The sequence below is a fragment of the Siphateles boraxobius genome, unplaced genomic scaffold (assembly GCF_051911475.1).
Source record: "Siphateles boraxobius isolate OS27281-9 unplaced genomic scaffold, OSU_SipBor_1 15, whole genome shotgun sequence".
NCBI classification, from domain to species: Eukaryota; Metazoa; Chordata; class Actinopteri; order Cypriniformes; family Leuciscidae; genus Siphateles; species Siphateles boraxobius.
Window position 1 is genome coordinate 4,054,794 of NW_027508755.1, and position 22,019 is coordinate 4,076,812.

Consider the following 22,019-nt stretch of genomic DNA (forward strand, 5'->3'; position numbering starts at 1 on the left):
GGTCGTGGGCATTTTATTACACTCATAACACCATCGGCCGTGGCCAGAATACAGAATATACACACTTCATGTGATTTGTCTGGGTCGCCGTGCAAACGGCTTTTGTGTGCAGGCAAGCGGGCCGTGGTACCGGCTTGTTTACTGCAGAATACACTGGAACAGTCGCATTTTCTGGAACCAAACGAGCGAAAAATTTTCTGTGCATTTTTTTATTACACTCATAACACCATCGGTCGTGGCTGGGATACCAGAAATTACATTCTTAATGTGATTTATCTGGGTCGCCATAAAAACGGCTTTTGTGTGCAGGCAAGCGGGCCGTGGTACTGGCTTGTTTACTGCAGAATTCACTGGAACAGTCGCATTTTCTGGAACTGAACAAGAGAAAAATTTTCTGTGCATTTTTTTTATTACACTCATAACACCATCGGCCGTGGCTGGGATACCAGAAATTACATTTTTCATGTGATTTATCTGGGTCGCCGTAAAAACGGCTTTTGTGTGCATGCAAGCGGCCCGTGGTACCGGCTTGTTTACTGCAGAATACACTGGAACCGTCGCATTTTCTGGAACCGAACGAGTGAACATTTTCGGTGCGAGTCTGGCAGCGGCGAGACTTAAAGACCGTTGCTTACCAAGGAGGGCTAGGAAGACTTTAAGCTCAATCTTCGGCCGGGGCTCAAGCGGAGGGGGGCGGCGTCCGGCAGAGCGAGAGCGGGCTGTGTGGGCGCCTTCCACTCAAGGCCGAGGCTCGCCGCGGCCTGTGAGAGCAAATGTATCAGCTCGGATTCGATGCTGGCCCGCTTCTCTGATGACTCGCGGGCAGAGGGGGGAGGTCCACAGAGCTCACCCAATCCTCACTGTCCGACGCCAGGATGGACCAGCTGTCCTCCTCCACAGATACAGCTATCTCGTCGTCACCAATGGCGGAAGCGGCGGCGGCTTTTTCTCAGACGGCGCGGCTTCTTCACTCCGGATCCAACAATGCGTGAGTTTTGCTGAAGAGATGAAAAATCAGTTTGTATCAGGGTAACGAGCTGTATTTATAGGCCCAGTCCACGCCCATTTCGGCGGGACGTGACGAAGTAGGCGCGAAGCGCACCCATTGGATATGGCGTCACGTAGGGCCTCTCTCGATAAGCTGCTGCTGTTGCCGCAGGTCAGCCAATAGGCACACAAGCCGTCTTGCCTATGTCTGCATGCTGCCGCAACGTGTTTTACATTAATTCAAAATTAAGGATAATTTTTTTGGCTTCAATATCTTGTGGAAAAGAGTTTTTCCCCTAGCGTAAGATATTACCTCTCGAGAACCTCTCGTAAGAGAACATGTTGCAGTGCATTCAGGGGGCCACCAATCAAAACTCATTCATGGCTCCCATCATGCATTGCGGTATGATTAAATTATGATCTGAAATGTAATAGTCATTTCCTTTTCCTAATTGAATATTCTGTTTGTCACCATTGTTGAGATTCATACACTGAATCTTGATATCTGTGTGTGCCTAAAAGAAAGAATTTTTTTTTTTCAGAACAACTTTTAAAAATCCTTTGGAAAATTCTGGATCTTGTGCTGTAGAATCGCTGTGATGTTGTTATCAACAATATACATTTTAAGTCAGAGATTAGGCTCTAAATGAGTTTTGTGATGCATTTCAAGTGATGATTATGTCAAAACAGAACCAACACCATCGGATCACCTTTTCTCTTTGATCATCTGGCATTTATAACTCCGATACAACAGCCAAACAAAATCTAATGTTAACAGTTTAAGGGTCATGAGCCCAACTAAAGCAAACACTGATTCCCATAATGGTGGCTTTAAAAAATTGATTTTCTCCTTTGGTGATTATGCTTGTTAACATCAGATGTCTTCAATAATGGTCAATCATCACTCAATTAATCACTTAATTATCTCATTTACTTTAACACTCTTGAGTGTTAATTTAACACTCATATTTTAACAGTTTAACACTCTTGAGTCTGGAGCCATATAAACTCCCAGAAGAGTTAATTTAACACTGGAGTTGTTGCTGTGTGGTATCACGTGGATGGGGATATGCATAGAAAAACTAAGCGCTGTAAGCTCTCTATATGGTTATTTCGGGGAGAAGACAGGATGGAGATGCATGTATGCACAATCTTCCCCTAACTGGGTTTTATAAAGGGACTTTTGGACTTTTTAGGATGAAATGTATGGAAAAAATTATACATCAGGCCCCAGTTTTGTGTCATCGAAATGATAGTATTTTGGTGCTGATGTGCGAATTGTACCTTAACAGTAAAAAGACAGAAGTACCTCGCTTGTGTTAATGGCAGATATACATTTACAGATATACATATAAAACAGAAAAAAAAAACAGTGAAAAGTATTTTTGTGTTAAGGCACCTAATGGTTCAAAAACAGATTTTTTTTATTAAGTATATTTAAATCTAAGCTGTGACTTTGATCATATTTGTAAAGAAAAAAAAAAAAAAGAAAAAAAAAATATATATATATATATTATTTTGCACCAATGGAGTGCCTTAATCTGAAAATCAGTTAAATCTGAAACCATTTACTGGTCCAAATGCTCCTTCACATCAAATGTATACATAAATGCCTCATTAGCAGCTCTTTCTTTGGGCCGCAATACATAAACAATACCTCCTTTGGGTAACGGAGAGCTGAATCACAGTGGAGCAAATGAGACATAGACACTAACACTGGCATAATGACAGTCAGGTGGTAAGGTAAGGTAAGGTGGTATCCTAAATTGTTGGCCAGTCAGAGGCCTAAGTTGAGTGACTGTGTGTGGGCTTTATAAGAGTGCTGATAAGTGTGCTGATGAGGATCCGGTGTGGATGATTAATGACTGCGTTAACCAAACATTAGTGAAGGTAAAGGGTAAAAATTACACATATTGTAAATAGGATCCCTGTAAATAATGGCAGAATAATCATATTCTATGCAATGATTGTTAAAAGTTAGAATGGGTACTGCAGTCTAGATTCAAAATATTGGGGAGAATTATTTCCCCCAATAATACGCAAACGAGCATCATACGGGAAGAAGAAAGTGTCCGACTTGACAGCTCCGTTTTCAATAAAGTCAAACACACGTTTTTCAGAGAAACAAGATTTTGAACTTAGCATGTTTCGAAAATCTGTGATGTTATGGTATTTTTATGCTTTAGAACTGTCAAAGAAATTACATTCAGCACCTTTAAATTATGCGTGTTTAATTTAAGTCTGAGTACTTCACATTCTCTCATATATAGTCATTTAGTTTAATCTGACAAAAATGTATACATTAACTATCAAACATCTTCTCACTTAGTTAATGTGGTTATTATTCAGGAATGAATCCCTATGCCTCCAGTAATAGTAAAGGGTATAGCTCTTTATTCGTTTTTGATGAGTCATTGCATTTACTAATTAGTTCCTGTTGAAGTAACTGTTAATTCAGGTATGAGATCATGATTATTCAACCACTGTTATTTTAAAATGTTATCAAATACCATCATCAGATGGTGTCTACTCTTACCATCATGACCAGTAACAGCAGCTGTGTTTTCCACTGATATCTTCTCAGCTCCTCTAGCCATTATAAAGTTCACAAGGATGGTCTCCAGAATGCTGATGCCAATGAGACTAAAAATCACGCTGCAGTAAACCCCTGGGAAAAACAGGAAACTATGACTGCAAAAGCTTTCCTGCTCTGCAATGTACCTAACAACTTTTTTTATCATATGACCTTAGAAACTCCACAGTGTATTTATTCTACTGTGTCTTATGTTTATGGCCCATAGACACAAATTATGCAATACAGTACTTGTAAACTGTGATGAGGGAGAGTTTGATCCAAATGCAGTTAAAGTTTATTTAATAAAACAACAAAAACACAAGGAGCAGAAATCCAGGAAGCAGGAAAATGGCCAGCTGACAGTCTTGCCTGGGCCCGGGACAAGATAATCTTAGATGGGCCCCCACCCCCCACGATTTCTTTTAATTTTTATAAAACACCATATACTTTTACCCAAACTGAATAATAAAAACACGTTTAAATGGGTACATTTTCTATAAATGACTTCATTTTCTTTTCTGACATAGCCTACTACAGTTCTTGTTAAAACACAGACATGCAAAATCTGTGCATTTTGGGCACTTTTTGTGTGAAATCATATTTATTTTTTGCCCATCAAAAGTGTGCTTTCGCTTTTAATTAAGCATGAGCAGCGCAGCAAAAATAGACTCGGATCTGGCCCATTATCTGTTCACCGATGATGACAGTGACGCATTTCAGCCGGCTTTTTATTTCTCATCTCCATAAATATATCTAGTAGTAAAGCTAATGCAAGGGCTAGAAATCAATGAATTCTTTGCTAATACTTCCTCGTCATCATGGAGAGCGCAGTTCGCACCGCTTTCTCCTTTCCACGACCGCGTGCTCTCCCGTGGCGTCTGTCGTTGCTATGCAACAATGAACTTAGGCGCGCCTGTAAAAACGAGCGCACCGCGTCACTATTATGAGCTAATATCCAAAATATTTCCATTTGTGGCTCTTTCCTCCTTTCTTATCAACAAGTGGATTTACAGCTACCACATCAGCAGCACCGCCGGTCGCAATGTCTCAGCACTTTTATGAAGAGGACGCAACTGCACGCGCTTCGGGCATGCACGCGCATCAAGTACCGGGTTTGAGAAAACCTGGTACTGTGGCGTGACGTTTAAAAAAAAAATAGTACCGACTTGGTACCGAAGTACCGGGTCTTCGACAACACTCAAAAACCTTGGCTGCGCTGTTTCTTACCTTGCTCTACGTTGACTTTACTAACGTTAGTTCCAGCTTCACCGTCACCACCTTTTTAAAAATATTTGTTTAGGACATCTCGAAGGCCTCTATTTTCTTCTCTTCTTCTCCTTTCTTTTCTTTTCTTTTCTGAGCACCGGACTTGTGCTGACCGGACATTTTGAGCGTAACGTTATCCTATTGAACTTCAAATCAAATGACAACATCAAATTTTGATCAGTGGCCAAACCATTTTTGTTTTGGGGGTGGGGGGGTTCTTGACCACTATTTCAAGGACAATTAGGAAGAAAACAAATAAAAAGCTTTTATGTAACTCAAATATTAGATATTTTTTCCACAAATATGCCTATTTTATTTATTTTTTAACAATTATTCCATAATTTAATGAGGGCCCAGTTCTGGGCCCCCCCACTACCCTGGGCCCGGGACAACAGACCCGTTTGTCCCCCCCTGTTGGCGGGCCTGGCAGGAAACAAGAACTATGTACACAGATGTATCTGTGTGAAAAGTCAACACCAGGCCAAAAAAATGGGAAACACTTGGGCTTGTAGTAATGGGAAATATGTATAATTGATAATGATGACCATTACAATTATAATGAACTGTTTTAACCTGCTCAACTCAGTGGGCAACAGTTATACACACTGATGAGCTGCACGGATGATGCAGGCCTTCTTGATGGCGCGGAAGATGAGCAAACCATCCCTCATCTGTAACCGCTCAGGCGAATGCTCCCACAGCATTCCCCCGATTGGTCCTCTAAGAGTTTTTTGAGGGAGAGGCCGTTCGTCTCAACATCTAATGGCTGGCTTTACAAAGTGCCTCAGACCAAGAGAGGGACATCTTCGATGGAAAACTCCTGGGACCCCTCCCAGCCCTAGAAAGCAGCTTCCTTGCATTTGCTAAACGCATGAACCGTTGCTGGTGAGATCCGCTTGACCTCAACATGATCTTGAAGGTCTTGAAGTCAGCAATGTTAATTCTCAATAACAACTTCTGTAGACGTCTGACAGATATAAAGTCAGTCTGGTTAGTAATATGTGAAGCTGGTAATGTTGTTTGTGGAGTTGTTTAATCCTCTTCTGATGAGATTTTCAGAGATTTAATGTCTTCTTATATCTTCAGTTGATTTCATCTGTCTGCAAGTCAGTTCTGTTTCTGCTCGAGGTCATTCCATGCTGCATGTGGGCCAGATCATCATTCCACATGTGCCAGATGTGGGCCGGATCTGGGCTGTCACAAAGTTATTTTTGCCCATTTTAGCCCTCAATAAAGTACAGCAATATTCTATATTCAACATAAGAGTCCATGCACAGTTGACCAAGTATGAGATGAGATATCATACACTGAATGAAAAGACAATTGGTATCCAATCGATAACCTGAAACTCGAGCGATGAATGAAACTCCAAAAGACCATGAATGGCAAAGGAATGTCCATGAACACAAATGGAGTAGTGCTGACAAAGGAGCAATGGTGGTAATGTCTCAGGTTCAAATCAAAAACATGAAAAACAGCAATCCAAAAACGAGGTATCCCAGACAGCAACATAGTGTCGGCCCAGATCCGGCCCACATCTTGTACGCGTGAACTCCACATGTAACAAATGTGGCCCGGATTTGGGCCGACACTATGTTGCTCTCTGGGATACCTCATTGCTGTCTGGATTTCTCTGATGTAAAGATTTCTTTGATGTATATTATATATATATATATATATATATATATATATATATATATATATATAGTAAAATTGTTCAGCTGGAACTAGGTCAGCTGGAACCGAACACTTCCTATAACCCGGCGTACTAGATACATCATAAGAAAGATGGCATCTACACTAATATTAGTATCTCTATTTATCCCAAGGTTTACTGTAGTCTGTCGGATCCGGGGCGTATCCAGATCAGATGGTGGACCTGCACCTAGACACGACCACACGGATTATGTAATCAGCCGGATCCAGGCCGTATCCAGATCAGATTGAGGACCTGTACCTAGAGACGATCACAACGCATGATGTAGTCCGCCAGATCTGTGCCGCATCCAGATCAAATGGTGGAACTGCACCTAGACACAACCACAACGCATGATTTAGTCCACCGGATCCGGGCCGGATTCAGATCAGAAGGTTTACCTGCGCCTAGACACGACCACAAAGCATGATGTAGTCAGCCGGATCCGGGCCGTATCCAGATCAGATGGAGGACCTGCACCTAGACACGACCACAACGTATGATATAGTCACCCAGACCCAGGCCGTATCCAGAATGGATGGTGGACCACAACGCATCCCTGAAGTGTCAGGAGAGATTGTCAACTAATCTCTCCCCTGTGAAGGCCTCATCGACACGACCGCCATCGGCACTGATCCTCAACAAACCCGTCTCCATACAGGCGTGACTGTGATCTTCAACCAGAATTGGATAATATTAGGAATGTTCCGATCCAATCTAACTTCTGACCTGTAATGCTGCCTCAGTCATAATCATACACTGTTCGTTCGCTGAGAACAGGCCCCCAACTGAGCCTGGCTTCTCCTAAGGTTTTTTTCTCCATTCTGTCAATTGATGGAGTTCTGGTTCCTTGCCACTGTTACCTTTGTCACCTTTGGCTTTTGGCTTGCTTAGTTGGGGACATTGGGGACGTTCCTTGTAGTATATGTCCTCTGAATCATCTGTCACAAATGTCTCCATGCTACAAGGAACGCTCCCTGCGCAAGCAGGTTGTCACGTTGGTTATGTTGACGGAAGGTAGCCTTTTTTTCAGGTGCTGCGTCATATCATTACGCCAGCTGCACTCATGGTACGGCAGTAAAGTTTCTTGATTATTACGCAGGAATGAGAGTATAGTTCCCAGCCATATCAGCCTAGAAAATCGCAACTTTACATTTTCCGTCGGTCTTAGTGCACGATGTAACTACAGAAGAGTCAAGTTTTAAATAGGAAAAATATCGAAACTCTTTGGTCATTTTTTTTGAGAAATGCTAATGGTCTTGTCCACTTCAATGATGTATGCTAAGCTATGCTAAAAGTGGTACCGCCAGAACCGGAGATCGGCTGAATGGATTCAAAAACGGTAAAACTCAACACTTTAACTCTGGGGGAGTTGTAAAATGAGCCTATTTCCAAAAAAAGTGGAGTATCCCTTTAAGTTTGACTATGATGGTATTTTCTTCTAGATCTGCTGTACAGCTGAACAAACTATGTTGCATTATTTTCCTGTTATCACTGTAAAGCTGCTTTAAAAATAATCTGTATTATAAAAAGCGCATTTATTTATAAATAAATGAGACTTGATTTGACATGTGAAGCTCATTGAACATTGAAATTGTAATATAACTAGTTGGGGTCATGACAGCTAATTAAAATATTGATTTGTGATCATTTACTGCTCTTAGCTGGAAACTTAAGAAGCTTTAATAAGCTTTTGTGTAAACCAAATATTAATACAAATGTAAGTCTAAAAAAAGAAAAGAAACAGAAACAGGACTGTGAATGAAACTGGATTTTAACTACAAGCCTCCAATTAAGTCGCATCTTATGCAATTGCATTTTTAACAAATTAAGCCATGATTATCATGTTTAAGTGAAACTCACCAATCAGTGGGATTTTATCAGCTGTAGAGGGCAGTGTGTCATTAAGAATCAGCAGCATCACAGAAATAGACAGAAGTAAAGTCACTTTAAAGCTCAGCTTGTCTGATCCACTTGTGTCAATAAAGAAGGAGGTCACATCCAGTACAACGAAGAAAAAAATTGGTAGCATGAAATTGACGAGATACAGTAGAGGTCTCCTCTTGATGGTGATCTGTCATATAAGAACAGAAACAGTTTAACAATTAAAGCAGTGAATCTAAATCAAGAAGCATCAAGTAAGCATGTCAAACTACTGCCATTTAATTCACCAGTGAATGCAAAATGTGGCAAATGTAAAAAAAAAATTACATGATTCAATAAGCTTTGAATCTTCACAGTTATGCACTGTAGCTGAAAAATAAAACCTGAAATTGTAACTGGCATTCCAGTTTCACAGTAATTTCGAGGCAAGGCTGTCATTATTGAACAGAGGTTTCAAAAGGTTTCACATTCATTACTCAGGTAGAAGTATAAATAGGGTTTAAAAAGACTTCTGTAGAAGTTAAAGTATCAACTTAAGCTTTTTACTCAAGTAAAAGTGTAAAAGTACTGGTTTCAAAGCTACTTAAAGTATAAAAGTAATGTAAGGAAAAAAATGCCATTATGGACAAAAGCTTAGGCCACGCCACAGGGGCCTATAGTTCACTCCACCACCTCCTCAAAAAAAAAAATTTCTAAAGGCCATAATGTTATTAAAATGTTAATGTTGAAAAATTTGGGATGCACTAGTCTACCTGTTTCAACCGCATATATGCCCATTGAAAATGAACGCATTTTACTACAATACAAATACATTAAAGAACCATGTATGCGTACTACTGAGCATTGACGTGTTTCATGGAGCGGAAGATATGATGACTAGTTGCTTAGGTACTAGTTGCTAGACTATAGGCATTGTATAGGTATTGTAATGCCTATGGTACTGTAATGATGCAAAAAGTCAAACTTCAGAGGCATGTTATCAATAACCTTTATTGGAATGTAAATGTACATAAGCTTAGCAGGAATCTGTGAGGGCAGCGGACAAGAACATTGGTGTACCCAGGGCAGGCTTAGTAACTATTACCCTTGTATGGTTAATGTCTATATACAATAAACATTAGTGCTGTCAAAATGAATGATTAATCCAAGTGATAAATCCAAAAATTTCAATAACTCATAATCCTGATTGATACCTTCCTGATATGTACTATGCTCAATTATATAGTATAGCTAATGGCAACAATGTCACATTGCAGGTGCGATGGATCGCGTACAAACCAATAGGGTGTCGGAATGGTATATGTTTATACTTCTCATCCAACCACAATAAAATTCACTCTATCCGTATGGCGCGCTTTATCTGGATAGGTTTTTTTTTTTTTTTTTTTTTTAACGATGACAAGCCGGAATGAAAACAAGCCAAAATGAAATAGTAACGAGGCTATTTTTAAAATGTAAGGATAGAAAGTACAGAAAATTGCGTGAAAATGTAAGGAGTAAAAGTAAAAAGTCAGCTGAAAAATAATTACTCCAGTAAAGTATAGATACCCAAAATGTCTACTTAAGTAAGGTAACGTATTTGTACTTCGTTACACATTTGGCACATGTGGAATGATGTCTTCTTTTATTCTCAGTTGATCTAATCTAAGGCTGTGTCTGAAGTCAATCGTAGTTCTTGTGTTTCTGCTCGTCTCTTTTTCTGTTCTATTCTTTCCTTCAGTGATTATGCTTGTTAACATGCTTATTAAGGCTGAGATGACTCAATATTTAATATACACAGATATATACACAGACTAAAATGGCCCTTTCAATCAGATTAACAGAAATCTGCTTTCTGTGTCATGGTTTTCTAGACTCTAGACTAAATCACATGCTTATTGTAGTACATCAGATTTGAATTGAAATGTTCATGGAAAGATAAATCTATAATTGTATTATTTGAATACAATTATATAATGTGTTAGATCAGGGGTAGGCAAGTTCGGTCCTAGAGAGCCACTGTCCTGCAGAATTTAGTTCCAACCCTAATCAAACACACCTGAACAAGCTAATCAATGTCTTCAGGATTACTAAGGCTATAGGCAGGTGAGGTTTTTCTCAGTGTTGGAGCCAAACTCTGCAGGACAGCGGCTCTCTAGAACCGAACTTGCCTACCCCTGTTTTAGATAATAGCAATAAATTATTTTCTAAGATATTTTTTGCTCTTTCCCTTTAAGGGTTCAAATAAAGAAAAAAAACAGAAATCATTTATGTATTTTGGCACATATTTTGCTATTTGGTTTGATAATTTTTACTTAAAGGGTTAGTTCGCCCATTTAAGACATGCAGTTGTATGGAATCCTTACCAGCACTATAGTGCATACACACTGACCCACTCTGCTGTCACCTGTAGAGTTCTGGCCGCTGGAAGTTTTTCAAGAAAGTACTCCCGGTTAGTTTCCGGGGCCTCAAAACTGTGCGTTTTTACGTGAAAAAATGATTTGCATTTCAAAGCTTGATTAATTTAACACACAAAAAAACACGCCGGTCAAAATTCATACCTCAGTTTTAATCGGCACTATTTTCTTTCCATTTCTATCAATCCGCGCTGCTGTCAACGTCAACAGTGCGCACGTTCCGATCAGCTGTTGATAGCGCGACTCGCTGACAACATGTCTGACTGCGAAACTTCTGATGATGAAACCAATTTTAGCACAAGGTCAGACGGAACAGATGAGGATGAAAGTAATTTTAGCACAACGCCAAAGGGATACCTTTATGAAACGGAGTATACCGATGCCGAACTTCAACAGATGGAGATAGAACGGGATTTGTACCCGTATCCCTATATACTGTTTTTATATTAGATATCTTTTCACGTGTTTTCCACTGGAGTCTAAACATCAGCTTGTTTACCGTACAGTTTACACATGGGATCATAAAGTTAGTAAATAGAGCTTACCCGTGGTACTGGTACAGCAAAACTATTTAAAATCAGTTTTTTTCTTTTTCCTCCTCGGTTGGGGATACAATCGTCTTCGCTGAAGTGAGCACTGCACACACGTTAATCCTTGATTCTGGATATTTTAGCTCCCGCAGAGTAGCCGATGGCAACCAGCCAAAGCTGTCTCGTAGCTATATCCGAAACAGGAAAACTATGGAATCTGAACGGTCATCCCGGCATATTCTTGTGGTCACAGCCTGGGAATTTACAAGTTCGCACCATCGTTCATTTTCTACTTTTTACGTCGTTTCGTAATCGATTGTGTAAACACTATGGAACAGCTGATCGGAACGTGCGCACTGTTGACGTTGACAGCAGCGCAGATTGATAGAAATGGAAATAAAATAGAGCCGATTAAAACTGAGGTACGAATTTTGACCGGCGTGTTTTTTGTGTGTTAAATTAATCAAGCTTTGAAACGCAAATAATTTTTTCACGTAAAAACGCACAGTTTTGAGGCCCCGGAAACTAATCGGGAGTGCTTTCTTGAAAAACTTCCAGCGGCCAGAACTCTGAGCAGGGAGGTGACTACAGAGTGGGTCAGTGTGTATGCACTATAGTGCTGGTAAGGATTCCATACAACTTCATGTCTTAAATGGGCGAACTAACCCTTTAATGCTCTACACTGTGCTCTGTACCTGAAATATCAGCTGATGCTTGACACCCCATATGAAAGTGAGGTTAGAGGAAGTCATATCTATACTGAGGAGCTCCCACTCTCCCTGGGCCTGAAAGGTCTCCTTCGACTCTTGGGTCAGCCATTCTGAACCATAGAGTGAATTCATTACAAGCTCATTTACTGTGGGAACAGAATTATATTCATTAAAATTAAAGTCAAACTGTTTATAAATCATGTTATCTTCCATTTATGTGTTTGTCAACATTGATTCATGGGTTTCAGATGTACCTGAATGCGCTGAAGATAGAAGTGTTAGATTGCAGCTTTGGATATCAAAGGGAAACCTGTACAAGTTCATCTTACAGGCCGTGGTCAGAGTTAAAACGTCAGATGTGACTGTGAAGCCATAGCTGGTCAACTGCACATACGGGAAATCATTTGTTCCAAACTCTGTCTTGATGCTAAATGGATAAAATAATAATAATGCATTCTGGGTTATATTTGTTGTTTTTGAGAGAATAGCCTACAGGAATATACTGTAAATTAACAGCGTTTAAAGTCGACACTCAGAGTCTGTGTTCCAAATCAAATATGCAGAATCACTGAAGGACAGAAAACAAGAACAGGAAAAAAAGAGAAACACAAGAACTGTGTGATAACAGTTTACAAATCAGTTTAACATTATTTATTTCATACATCTACAAAAGTTCTTGTTGAGAATTAACAGATATTTAGTTGTTAATGTTATGAAAATAATAAAGTTTGTAGTCACCATGATGGTGATCATGTTTGCTTTAGTTGGTGTGTTGACCATAGACTTTATAAATTTAATGTGATTCTGACAACTGTATCTGTGAGTATGTTTATAACTTTTTATTATTGGAAGAAAAAGTTAAGAGAAATATGTTCAGGTGTTTATAGTTTTTCTGATTATGTCATAATCATTCTGATTGTGTTTTATTCTCTGATCTCATCATGCATATGTAATTTGAATTTATGTTTAAGTTAATAAATATTTGTTAATCTACAGCATGAAATTCAACAATGTATCTTCAACCAGTTATTCTGAAGGATATTAAAATCATCTTATGCATTAAAACATTTTGATCTCCTGCTTGACTCAGACACACACAGACATTAACAATCAGCATTTGAATCTCAACAATGGTGACAATCAAAAGTTTCATGTCGCAATGCATGCTGGGTTCCAGAATAGTATAAAACTCCCAGCATGGACTGCTGCATAAAAAAAAATACTACCATTGTTGAGAGACATTTCCTGATTTTAGATATCCCTGTGTTTCTGCAAAGAGTCTAGTTATGTCTCTTTGGTTGTGCATGATGTGTTAAAGTGTTTAATTTTAACTCATTGCTGTAGTTTCACAGCGGTGTTAATGTAACACTTATGATACAGGATTAAACTCTGAAGAAGATTAGTGTATGAACAGGCTATATGATGATTTTGTCATCTTAATGAATATAACAAATTACATTCAGATACCATGTGTGTGCAAATATGTGTGGCCTACAAAAACACAGTTCAAGCAACAAAAAGAAAATTAATGTTAAATAGAAAAGCGTCAGCATCCCAACTAAAGCAAACACTGATCTTCATAATGGTAACTTCAAACCAAACATTTTCAATTAAACAACATGTTCTGTAGATGTATGACAGAAATAAAGCCATACTGGTTAATAATAAGTGTAATAATGTGTAATGGCTGGAAGTCAGTTGTAGTTCTTGTGTTTCTCTATTTTCTGCTCATGTGTTCCTCATTTAATTCAGTGATTCTCCTTGTTAACAGCAGGTGTTCATTAGCCTGACTACGTCAGACTTCCTACTTCCGCTAATTTCATTTCGCTCCTGTAGTCAGTCTGAGATAGCAGCCTATCTTTCTGTTTTCCACCGGCCTGAAAACAGCCTGGCCAATCAACGAACAGAGGGCGGGCTGAAAGCCGTGACGTAGTCGGTAAGCGCCGTGTTTAAGATTAGGTCAGGGAAATCGAAAACGACCGCTGATATGGAGACGCGGATGCAATTCGCTCTGTTGTGGAGAATATTCCCGGCATTAGCAAACTGAAGCCCGAACACGAAGAGTGTGTATTAAACATTTTGAATGGAGGTGATGTTGTGGCCCTACTCCCTTTGGGAAAAGTTTAATTTATCAACTATTACCGATCGTCAGCGAGAGACTGGGGAGCCTTTTGACAGGTCAGTGTCTCTTTTCTTTTCCAGGTCTTAAATACCGTAAAACTTCAAATAATAGCCCGGGCTTTTATTTGCCCAAATCGTCGAACTGCACCGGCTTGTACTTGAGATAGGCGTCTAACTTATATGAGACATGCCTTTATAGTTGAGATGTTGTTCATTGAGATGTTGTTCCTAGAGTCTATAATCTCTAAAAATCTCCAAATGCTCCACGTGAAACCGCGGTCTTCCGACCTCTTACTATCTTGTTGATTGATTTTTATGAATATGCGCGAGGGAGAGAGAGCAAGACAGCGCTCGTGTTGTTTGTAGACATGGGAGTGCACGCGCGCGGCCGGGGTTCTCTCTCTCTCTCTCTCTCTCTCTCTCTCTCTCTCTCTCTCTCTGCTCGTTTGTGCCCTGTCAAGCGCAGCAGTCATTCTATTACATCACTCACAGATCAAAAAAGTCGTTTACAGCCATGTTCACTCGGGTATTTCGCTCGCATCATCAAGTGTTTACAGTGGAAGTTCGATCATAGATTTGAGTTCGATGCATGATGTCTGTGGTTCGATGCGGCTGTGTCGGCGCATAACATGCGTCATAAACAAACTTATCTGATTGGCTTACGGGTAACCAATGATTTTAAACTTCAGTACGCGCCCCCTAGCGAGAGAGAAAACACTTCTCTATTATGCTATCCCAGACTCTGTGTACGAAGCAAAGTGAAGTAGCAGAGTCTGGTATTACCAGGCTAGGTGTTCATCACTAATGCTCAACAATCATTTAATTAATCACTTATTTATCTCACTGTAACACTGCGTCAATGTTAGTTTTTACACTTTGTAGTTTGGATTTTCCTGTGGGCTTGAAAGGGTTAACAGTGTAAGATAAAAAGACACACCCACAAAATGTATTTTAACAGTAATAAACTGTAAGTTATAAAACAGGTTTATACTGGCAACACTGTTGCCAGTAGTTTACTGTAAGATTTTGTTCTTTTGTGCTGAAGAGTAGAGCCTGTGCTTCAGTCCAGGAGAAGATATACAATCATTGATATGTTACGTGTTGCTTTATTTGCAACCGCATGTTGCGGTGACTGTGTATTGGAATTATTTTTATGTACAATATTTTGTTAGTGGTTTGAAATTAAATAAGTACATGGTAATACTTTACTCACATTATTTGTGCATTATAAATTTTAGTTAATACATTTAAATGACAGTTGGTAAATTTAATGCAGTCGGTTTCTGCAAGTGAAATTAGTTAATTCGAATTTAATTTTTTACAATTAACAGTAAATTACTGGCAACAGTTATTTTTACATACAAGGCATTTTTACAGAAACATACTGTAGAATACAGTAAAGAACAATTAACAGTAAATTTGCCAGTATTTTACCAAGGTTTTACAGTGTGGGCTACATTATGCAGTGAGTGGTTGCCTTGCTTCATGTTCATCACCATTCAACAGACGTAGGTCGGGGGTGCATAAAATCATTGTATTTGCGTTATTTTCCATAACTAATTAATTCAATTAATATGTAAAATCAAGGGATTGGACACCCCTGCTATTATTGAAAGAGAGCAAAATATAAAAGTTCTGAAAAGTATTTTTTTTTTTTTTTACCTTTCTACAATTCCAATGTCTGGAGTCCAAAACCTGTCTTTTGGGGCTGCTAGTGTCACTATTCCACAAAATTTATCTTCATCCCAGTCCATATTCTCATTTGCCCAAGCCTGGAAAGTTAAGAATATAAAGTTCAAATTTATTCTAAGGATGAGATGCTTGATATTTTCATGATAATCAGTTAAAACTTTGTGAAATATGAAGGAAATTTGGCTTTGAAAACACTTACACTTATCATTTTGACCTGTGTCGAGAAGCTCTGGTCTTTTTCATTCTGTAGATAAAAATGATGGTGTTGAGGGCATGCTACACCTGCTTGACATTCATAATGACCCAAATGAGAAGGTAAAGCATGCTGGACTCATACCACATCTATGATGGAGGTCACATACAGGTCCACATAAACATGGGTAACAGGGCCCCAGGGTAAAGGCCGCATGTGGGTCGTCTGAACGTTCTTGTCCAGGCCGAGATGTTCAAAAAGTGCCTTATAAGCTGCAGCATGTTCTATATCACTGCAGTTTTCAGCAGCAGAAACCCACACTGTGGAAATGAGACTTTCTGTTACACTCTCAGTAAAAAAAGGTACGAAAGCTGTCACTGGGGCTGTACCTTTTCAAAAGGTACACTTTAGTACCTAAAGGGTGCATATTGGTACCTTAATGGTACATATTAGCACCTAAAATCAGAGGTGGGTAATTCAGGGGTCAAAGAGTAAAAGTCCTGCCATATGTTTATTCCACCCATGAACTCAGTCAGCTGATTTCACTAATAAGTTCTATCTCCTGTGTGAATTATCAAACCCAGGTGATTGGAACAAAATACTGAGGAGGACTTTTACTTTCTGAACCTGGACTTTACACCTCTGCATAGCAATGCCACATGTCAGCCAAGAGCAAAGAAATAAACCAGAACTGGACCTTATCGTAGCCAAAACATATGTGTATATTAAATATGGAGTAATTTCAGCAACAGCCTTAAATGAAATCAACTGGAAGAGAAAAGAAACATTAAATCTGTGAAGATCTCAACAGAGGAGAATAAACAACTCCACAAGCAGTATTACCAGCTTCACTTATTACTAACCAGACTGACTTTATTTCTTTCAGACGAATAAAACTGAATAAAAAAGTTTTATTGAGAATTAACAGAGGTTTAACTCTGTTTCATTTTAAGTCACCATAACAGTGATTCGTGTTTCCATTAGTTGGGCTCTTAACTCTTTTCATATATATTTTGTCTTTTTTAGCTGCTGTGACAGTGTGTTTGTTAAACACATCAGCAACAGCAAAGGAAGCTAAAGTGATATAAGTTCAGGTGATGATGGTTACGTGTTGATGGTTTTATAATCATCATGAAGTAGACTGATTTACTGAGGTTTTTATAATCTAACAATTATCTTGTTCCACTAATATATTCACATCACAAACCCTATTACTGCAGCATGAGATCCAGCAATGTAACAATCAGTTTAGACATATTACCAAAAATGAATAAAAAAAAATTAACCAACGTTGACACACACAGATATCAACAATCAGCACATGAATCTCAACAATGGTGACAATCACAAATATTTAGATAAACAGATTAATTCAGAACATCACTGAAAAGCTACTAAATCACAACAAAAACAACAGAAAAAAATAATAGCAAATATTTAGAATCAAACAAAATTATAGGACAATTCAGCATAATTTATTCATGTTGCAATGCATGCTGGGAGTTTTGTACTATGGTGGTATCCAGCATGCATTGCAGCACACTAGTACTTTTGATTGTCACCATTGTTGAGACTCATACGCCGATTGTTGATGTCTGTGTGTGTCATTATAAACTGACTTTTTTGTGCTCATGTTCGTTAAGGTCTTCTAACTTATTGTTATAATATTGCTTGATCTCATCCTGTAGTAACACAAGGTATGTGATGTGAAAAAATGTAACAACATAATTGTTAGATTAAAATACTTCAGTGAATCAGTCGGTTTCATGAGGATTATAAAACCATCAACAAATAACCATCATAACTTGATCTCATTTCACTTTAGCTTTCGTTGCTGCTCCAAATGTGTTTGATAAACACACTGTCGCAGCAGCTAAAAAAAACAAAATATATAATAAGAGTTAAGAGCCCAACTAATGGAAACACGAATCACTGTTATGGTGACTTAAAATGGAAAACAGAGTTAAAACCCTGTTAATTCTCAATAAAACTTCTGTAGACGTCTGACAGAAATAAAGTCAGTCTGATTAGTAATAAGTGAAGCTGGTAATGCTGTTTGTGGAGTTGTTTATTATTGGCTACAATAAGGTCCAGTTCTGGTTTATTTATTTGCTCTTGGCTGACATGTGGCATTGCTATGCAGAGGTGTAAAGTCCAGGTTCAGAAAGTAAAAGTCCTCCTCAGTATTTTGTTCCAATCGCCTGGATTTGCTAATTCAGACAGGAGACATAACTAATTAGTGAAATCAGCTGACTGAGTTCATGGGTGGAATAAACATATGGCAGGACTTTTACTCTTTGACCCCTGAATTACCCACCTCTGATTTTAGGTGCTAATATGTACCATTAAGGTACCGATATGCACCCTTTAGGTACTAAAGTGTACCTTTTGAAAAGGTACAGCCCCAGTGACAGCTTTTGTACCTTTTTTTCTGAGAGTCTACATACCAGAATATTTTCCCCAAGAAACAATGGCTAATGTTACATGCAATTAAGCTCTGTCTAGGCTCTGCCCCGGTAGGCTATGGTTTGTGTCGACTGTCGAGCCATTTATTAGTCTGGCTGTTTGATGAGAAAGAGATTAAATGTAGTTGCAATAAACTCAGTCATCTGATACAGTTGCACAGATTATTTTTTGTGCGGAGCTCAGTAAGAACTGATGACCGCACGGCTTGATCTTTGGTTGACCAATCAGCAGAAAGGGGCTTTTTATTCCCGCCCATCTAGAGATTGAATATTCATCCTGTTTATCCATTTTTTTTTATTTTTTTTTTTTGGTTTTCCATTTGGCGGATAAGAACAAAGTGTAATGAAAATAAAAATTAAAATTAAAAAAAATATTTGTTTATTTATGTTCATGAGAAGGGTCGAATATGTGATTAATTAATGGTTTCTTTGTTTTTCCGTTTAGAAGACAAAAAACGAGAAAACAAATTCTTTATTTCAAAAATGTGACATATTGGATATATGACAGTGAAAGACAAAATGTATTTCTTCAGTTTTAATACTTAAGATAATACAGTTAATACAAGGGTTCTAATGTTAGATGGATTTAAGTGTCTTCTAAAAGATGCCTGAAGGTGGCACTGGAGCGATGAGGAACTTATACGTTCTGTGGAAAAAGTTCAATGCAATTAAAGAAAGCGCCAGAACGCTGCAGACTCTTATAATACCTGGGACACAGTCAACGACTAGCTGAAATATTCTAGGAATGACTGAACACAACACACTTACAGACTGTTTCCAACGACTGCAGCAGATTTTAAACACTGACTGTGAGCTACAGACTGAACACTTGAGATATTCCTAAATGTTCAGCGATGATGCGTGTCCAGTTTAAAAGAGATTGAGGTTTCAATCTTATTTTATTCTCAATTAAATCGATGTAGAGTTTCCAATAGTATAGAGTTCAAAATTCACAATATTCTTAGAAATTCGATGTGTAAGTTCAACCTATATTTCTCGTGTTTTTTTTGTTTGTTGTTTTTTCACGTTGAGCTGTATTAAATGTTAAATTGAGTTTGTTCAATGCATTTTGCTCTTGTGGAAAAGCTGAAACATGAAATTGTGTGTTCTTTTAGGATTAACACTCATTCTGTTTAAAAAAAGTGTACTCTTTTGTGTACAAAAGTATCACTTCTGTTAGGACCACTATCGTTGAATACAATAGACAATTAGCATACAGTTTGGATTGGCGGTGTGGTTCTGTTCTGGAAAATAACTCCCTGCGCATCCATGCATCCATGCAGACGTGGATCAGCTGAGAGTCACTGATGCGAGCTTCAGTAACGTGATCTGACAGAAATTACGCTACGCTTGATTATAAGGGAAAAAACAGCATCTCATTAATCACTATTAATTTGTTATTCCATTGAATCAATGATGTTTTTTTGCATTTTTAAAAGCAATTCTGATTTCTCTTGGTGTAGAAGCAATATATCCTAAATAATAAGTGTTAAATACATTTAAATGTTGAGTGAACACATATTGTGTTGGTAAGACTAATACATTAACTAATAATAATGAATTTAACCTCACTTGTAAAGTGTTTTTAATTGGAATTTAGTTTGTTTTTAAAAAATGTACTTACAGACTGAGGTAGCAGCAAACATTAGCCAGAGTACATACATGCTCAATAGATCCCAAGTGCCTCAAATGCTTCGCTAAAGGATGAGGATTCACTCTTGAGCAGATATTGGCCATATGGTCATATTTAAGCACTGTGAGAAACATGCACCACCTCCCAAATACGGTCAAAATATTTTATTTACTATAGAGAATCAATAACCTTGACATAACACCCGGGGACTCGCATCACAGACAGGAATTATAATGCCTTAAACATATAAAAAGTCAAATATTTGTCCAAATACACGACTATACTTAAAACAATCATCTTTGGAGCCTTTCTACATGTAATATAAGATGACACCCCTGCAGGGAGAGAAAAGCTACCGCTCACAGATGACCAAATGACCAAAGCTATTATGTGTTGTTTATTCATATTGCTACAGGGCAACAGACCTGTCAGTTTAATATAATACAGGGGTTTTCAAAGTCAAAGAAATCTGAAATTACACAATGACCCTCCCTTATTATTAATTACAAGGGGGATGGCATGAGGACTGTGAGGGGACGGCAACACATATGATATCATAATAACATCTATACTAAATCTATACTATTATTAAAGACAAAACAGTCACACAAAATCATCGAGATCCAAACAACAATGGCCCATGTGAAGGATTAGCGATCCAGTTTAAATGTGTCTTTTGATGTTTTTTGATTAAAGTTGAAAAAGTCCATCTTGTAACTTCACTGAAAGTAAAGGGTTTGATGAAACAGGCAACAGAAACACACGTGTCAAATTGTACAAATTAATTTAAAAAGAAAATGAATTGCTTTTAGGGGATACACTTTAACATTTATCTTAAAGGTATATGTGACCACCCTGCATTTAGTTGGGTCACGTGGATATTGGATTGTTCGTATATTTCTTTCTTTCTTCTTTTTACATTTATTTCTGTTTACATGTATATATACGTTTTATCATTAATTAGATTGGTGTATTGTAATGAGTTTAAATTGGGCAGCTCAGCTGCATTTTCTGAATTCTGGGTGGCAGTTGAGAGAGTTGAGTTGCCGTGAGTGACGGCATCCTCAGACAACAGAGAGGATCTTGTAAACAACCACTAAAGGCACGTTCACACCAAGCACGATAACTATAAGGATAACGATAAAGATAACTATATATGCTTCCACACCAACGACCGATAACGGTCTTTTTATTCTAAGCACAGGCGCACGCGCGCTGCGGTTTTCAAAGTAGCGAAAATGGATGACCTGCTGCTGCTTTACGTTACAAAAAAAACATCAGAAGAAAAACAGGCGCTTTTGGGTACACGATATCCTTAAGAGTTGGGAGAATCCAAATTTTATTATAATTGTTGTTTACAACATGTCATTGAATATGTTTTTGCTGTTCTTATTGCCTTTACACATCTTTGCCAGCAGATGTCCTCAGCCAGCATGCTATGTCCCGAGCGCATCTAAACCTCTTTTACTGTCTGATCCAAACAGTGAATCTAGCAAGTCTAGTGTAATCGATAATCTAACAGTGAATTTAGCTGACAAAGTCAATGATGGGATAAAAACATCGCCTAGTCAACACCTTTATGTATACAACACCTTTTTTACTGCAACTTCAGCAATGTTGTCAAAACTAGCGCTGGATAGTACCTGAGGTAGCCTAACTTAATTTTGTTACACTATGCTAAACTGCATAATATGTCATCGTTAATACTTCTCACTATTTATTCCCAGGATACGACTGATTGCTTTCCATATATCCATCTTTTTTAACGTATCCTTGAAAAGGGGGTTTGACTTGTCAAACAGTGGAGGATTTTTTTGTACCTCGACGATTAACTTCTCTGCAATTTCATCTGCCATTTTAAATGCGCGCGA

At 38.3% G+C, this 22,019-nt stretch overlaps 1 protein-coding gene across 1 annotated transcript; it reads right to left on the reverse strand.

The window, feature by feature from the left end:
* Window positions 1–644: 644 nt before the first annotated feature.
* LOC143738583 (5-hydroxytryptamine receptor 3A-like) lies at window positions 645–16,477 on the reverse strand. The gene is made up of 10 exons (XM_077230576.1): window positions 16,465–16,477; window positions 16,195–16,370; window positions 16,057–16,101; window positions 15,828–15,937; window positions 12,299–12,471; window positions 12,030–12,190; window positions 8,388–8,598; window positions 3,524–3,655; window positions 2,645–2,664; window positions 645–761 (listed from the first exon to the last, which is right to left on the reverse strand). The coding sequence occupies exons 1-10, from the start codon at window positions 16,475–16,477 to the stop codon at window positions 645–647; spliced, it is 1,158 nt and encodes a 385-aa protein (XP_077086691.1).
* Between the last annotated feature and the right edge of the window lie 5,542 nt (window positions 16,478–22,019).

Coding starts and splice junctions, on each gene's coding strand:
- LOC143738583 (XM_077230576.1), bottom strand. Junction 8,599..12,029: donor AGCATCAGCTGATATTTCAG/GTACAGAGCACA, acceptor CTTATATGACAG/ATCACCATCAAGAGGAGACC. Junction 762..2,644: donor CTCTCCGTTACCCAAAGGAG/GTATTGTTTATG, acceptor TTGCTCTCACAG/GCCGCGGCGAGCCTCGGCCT.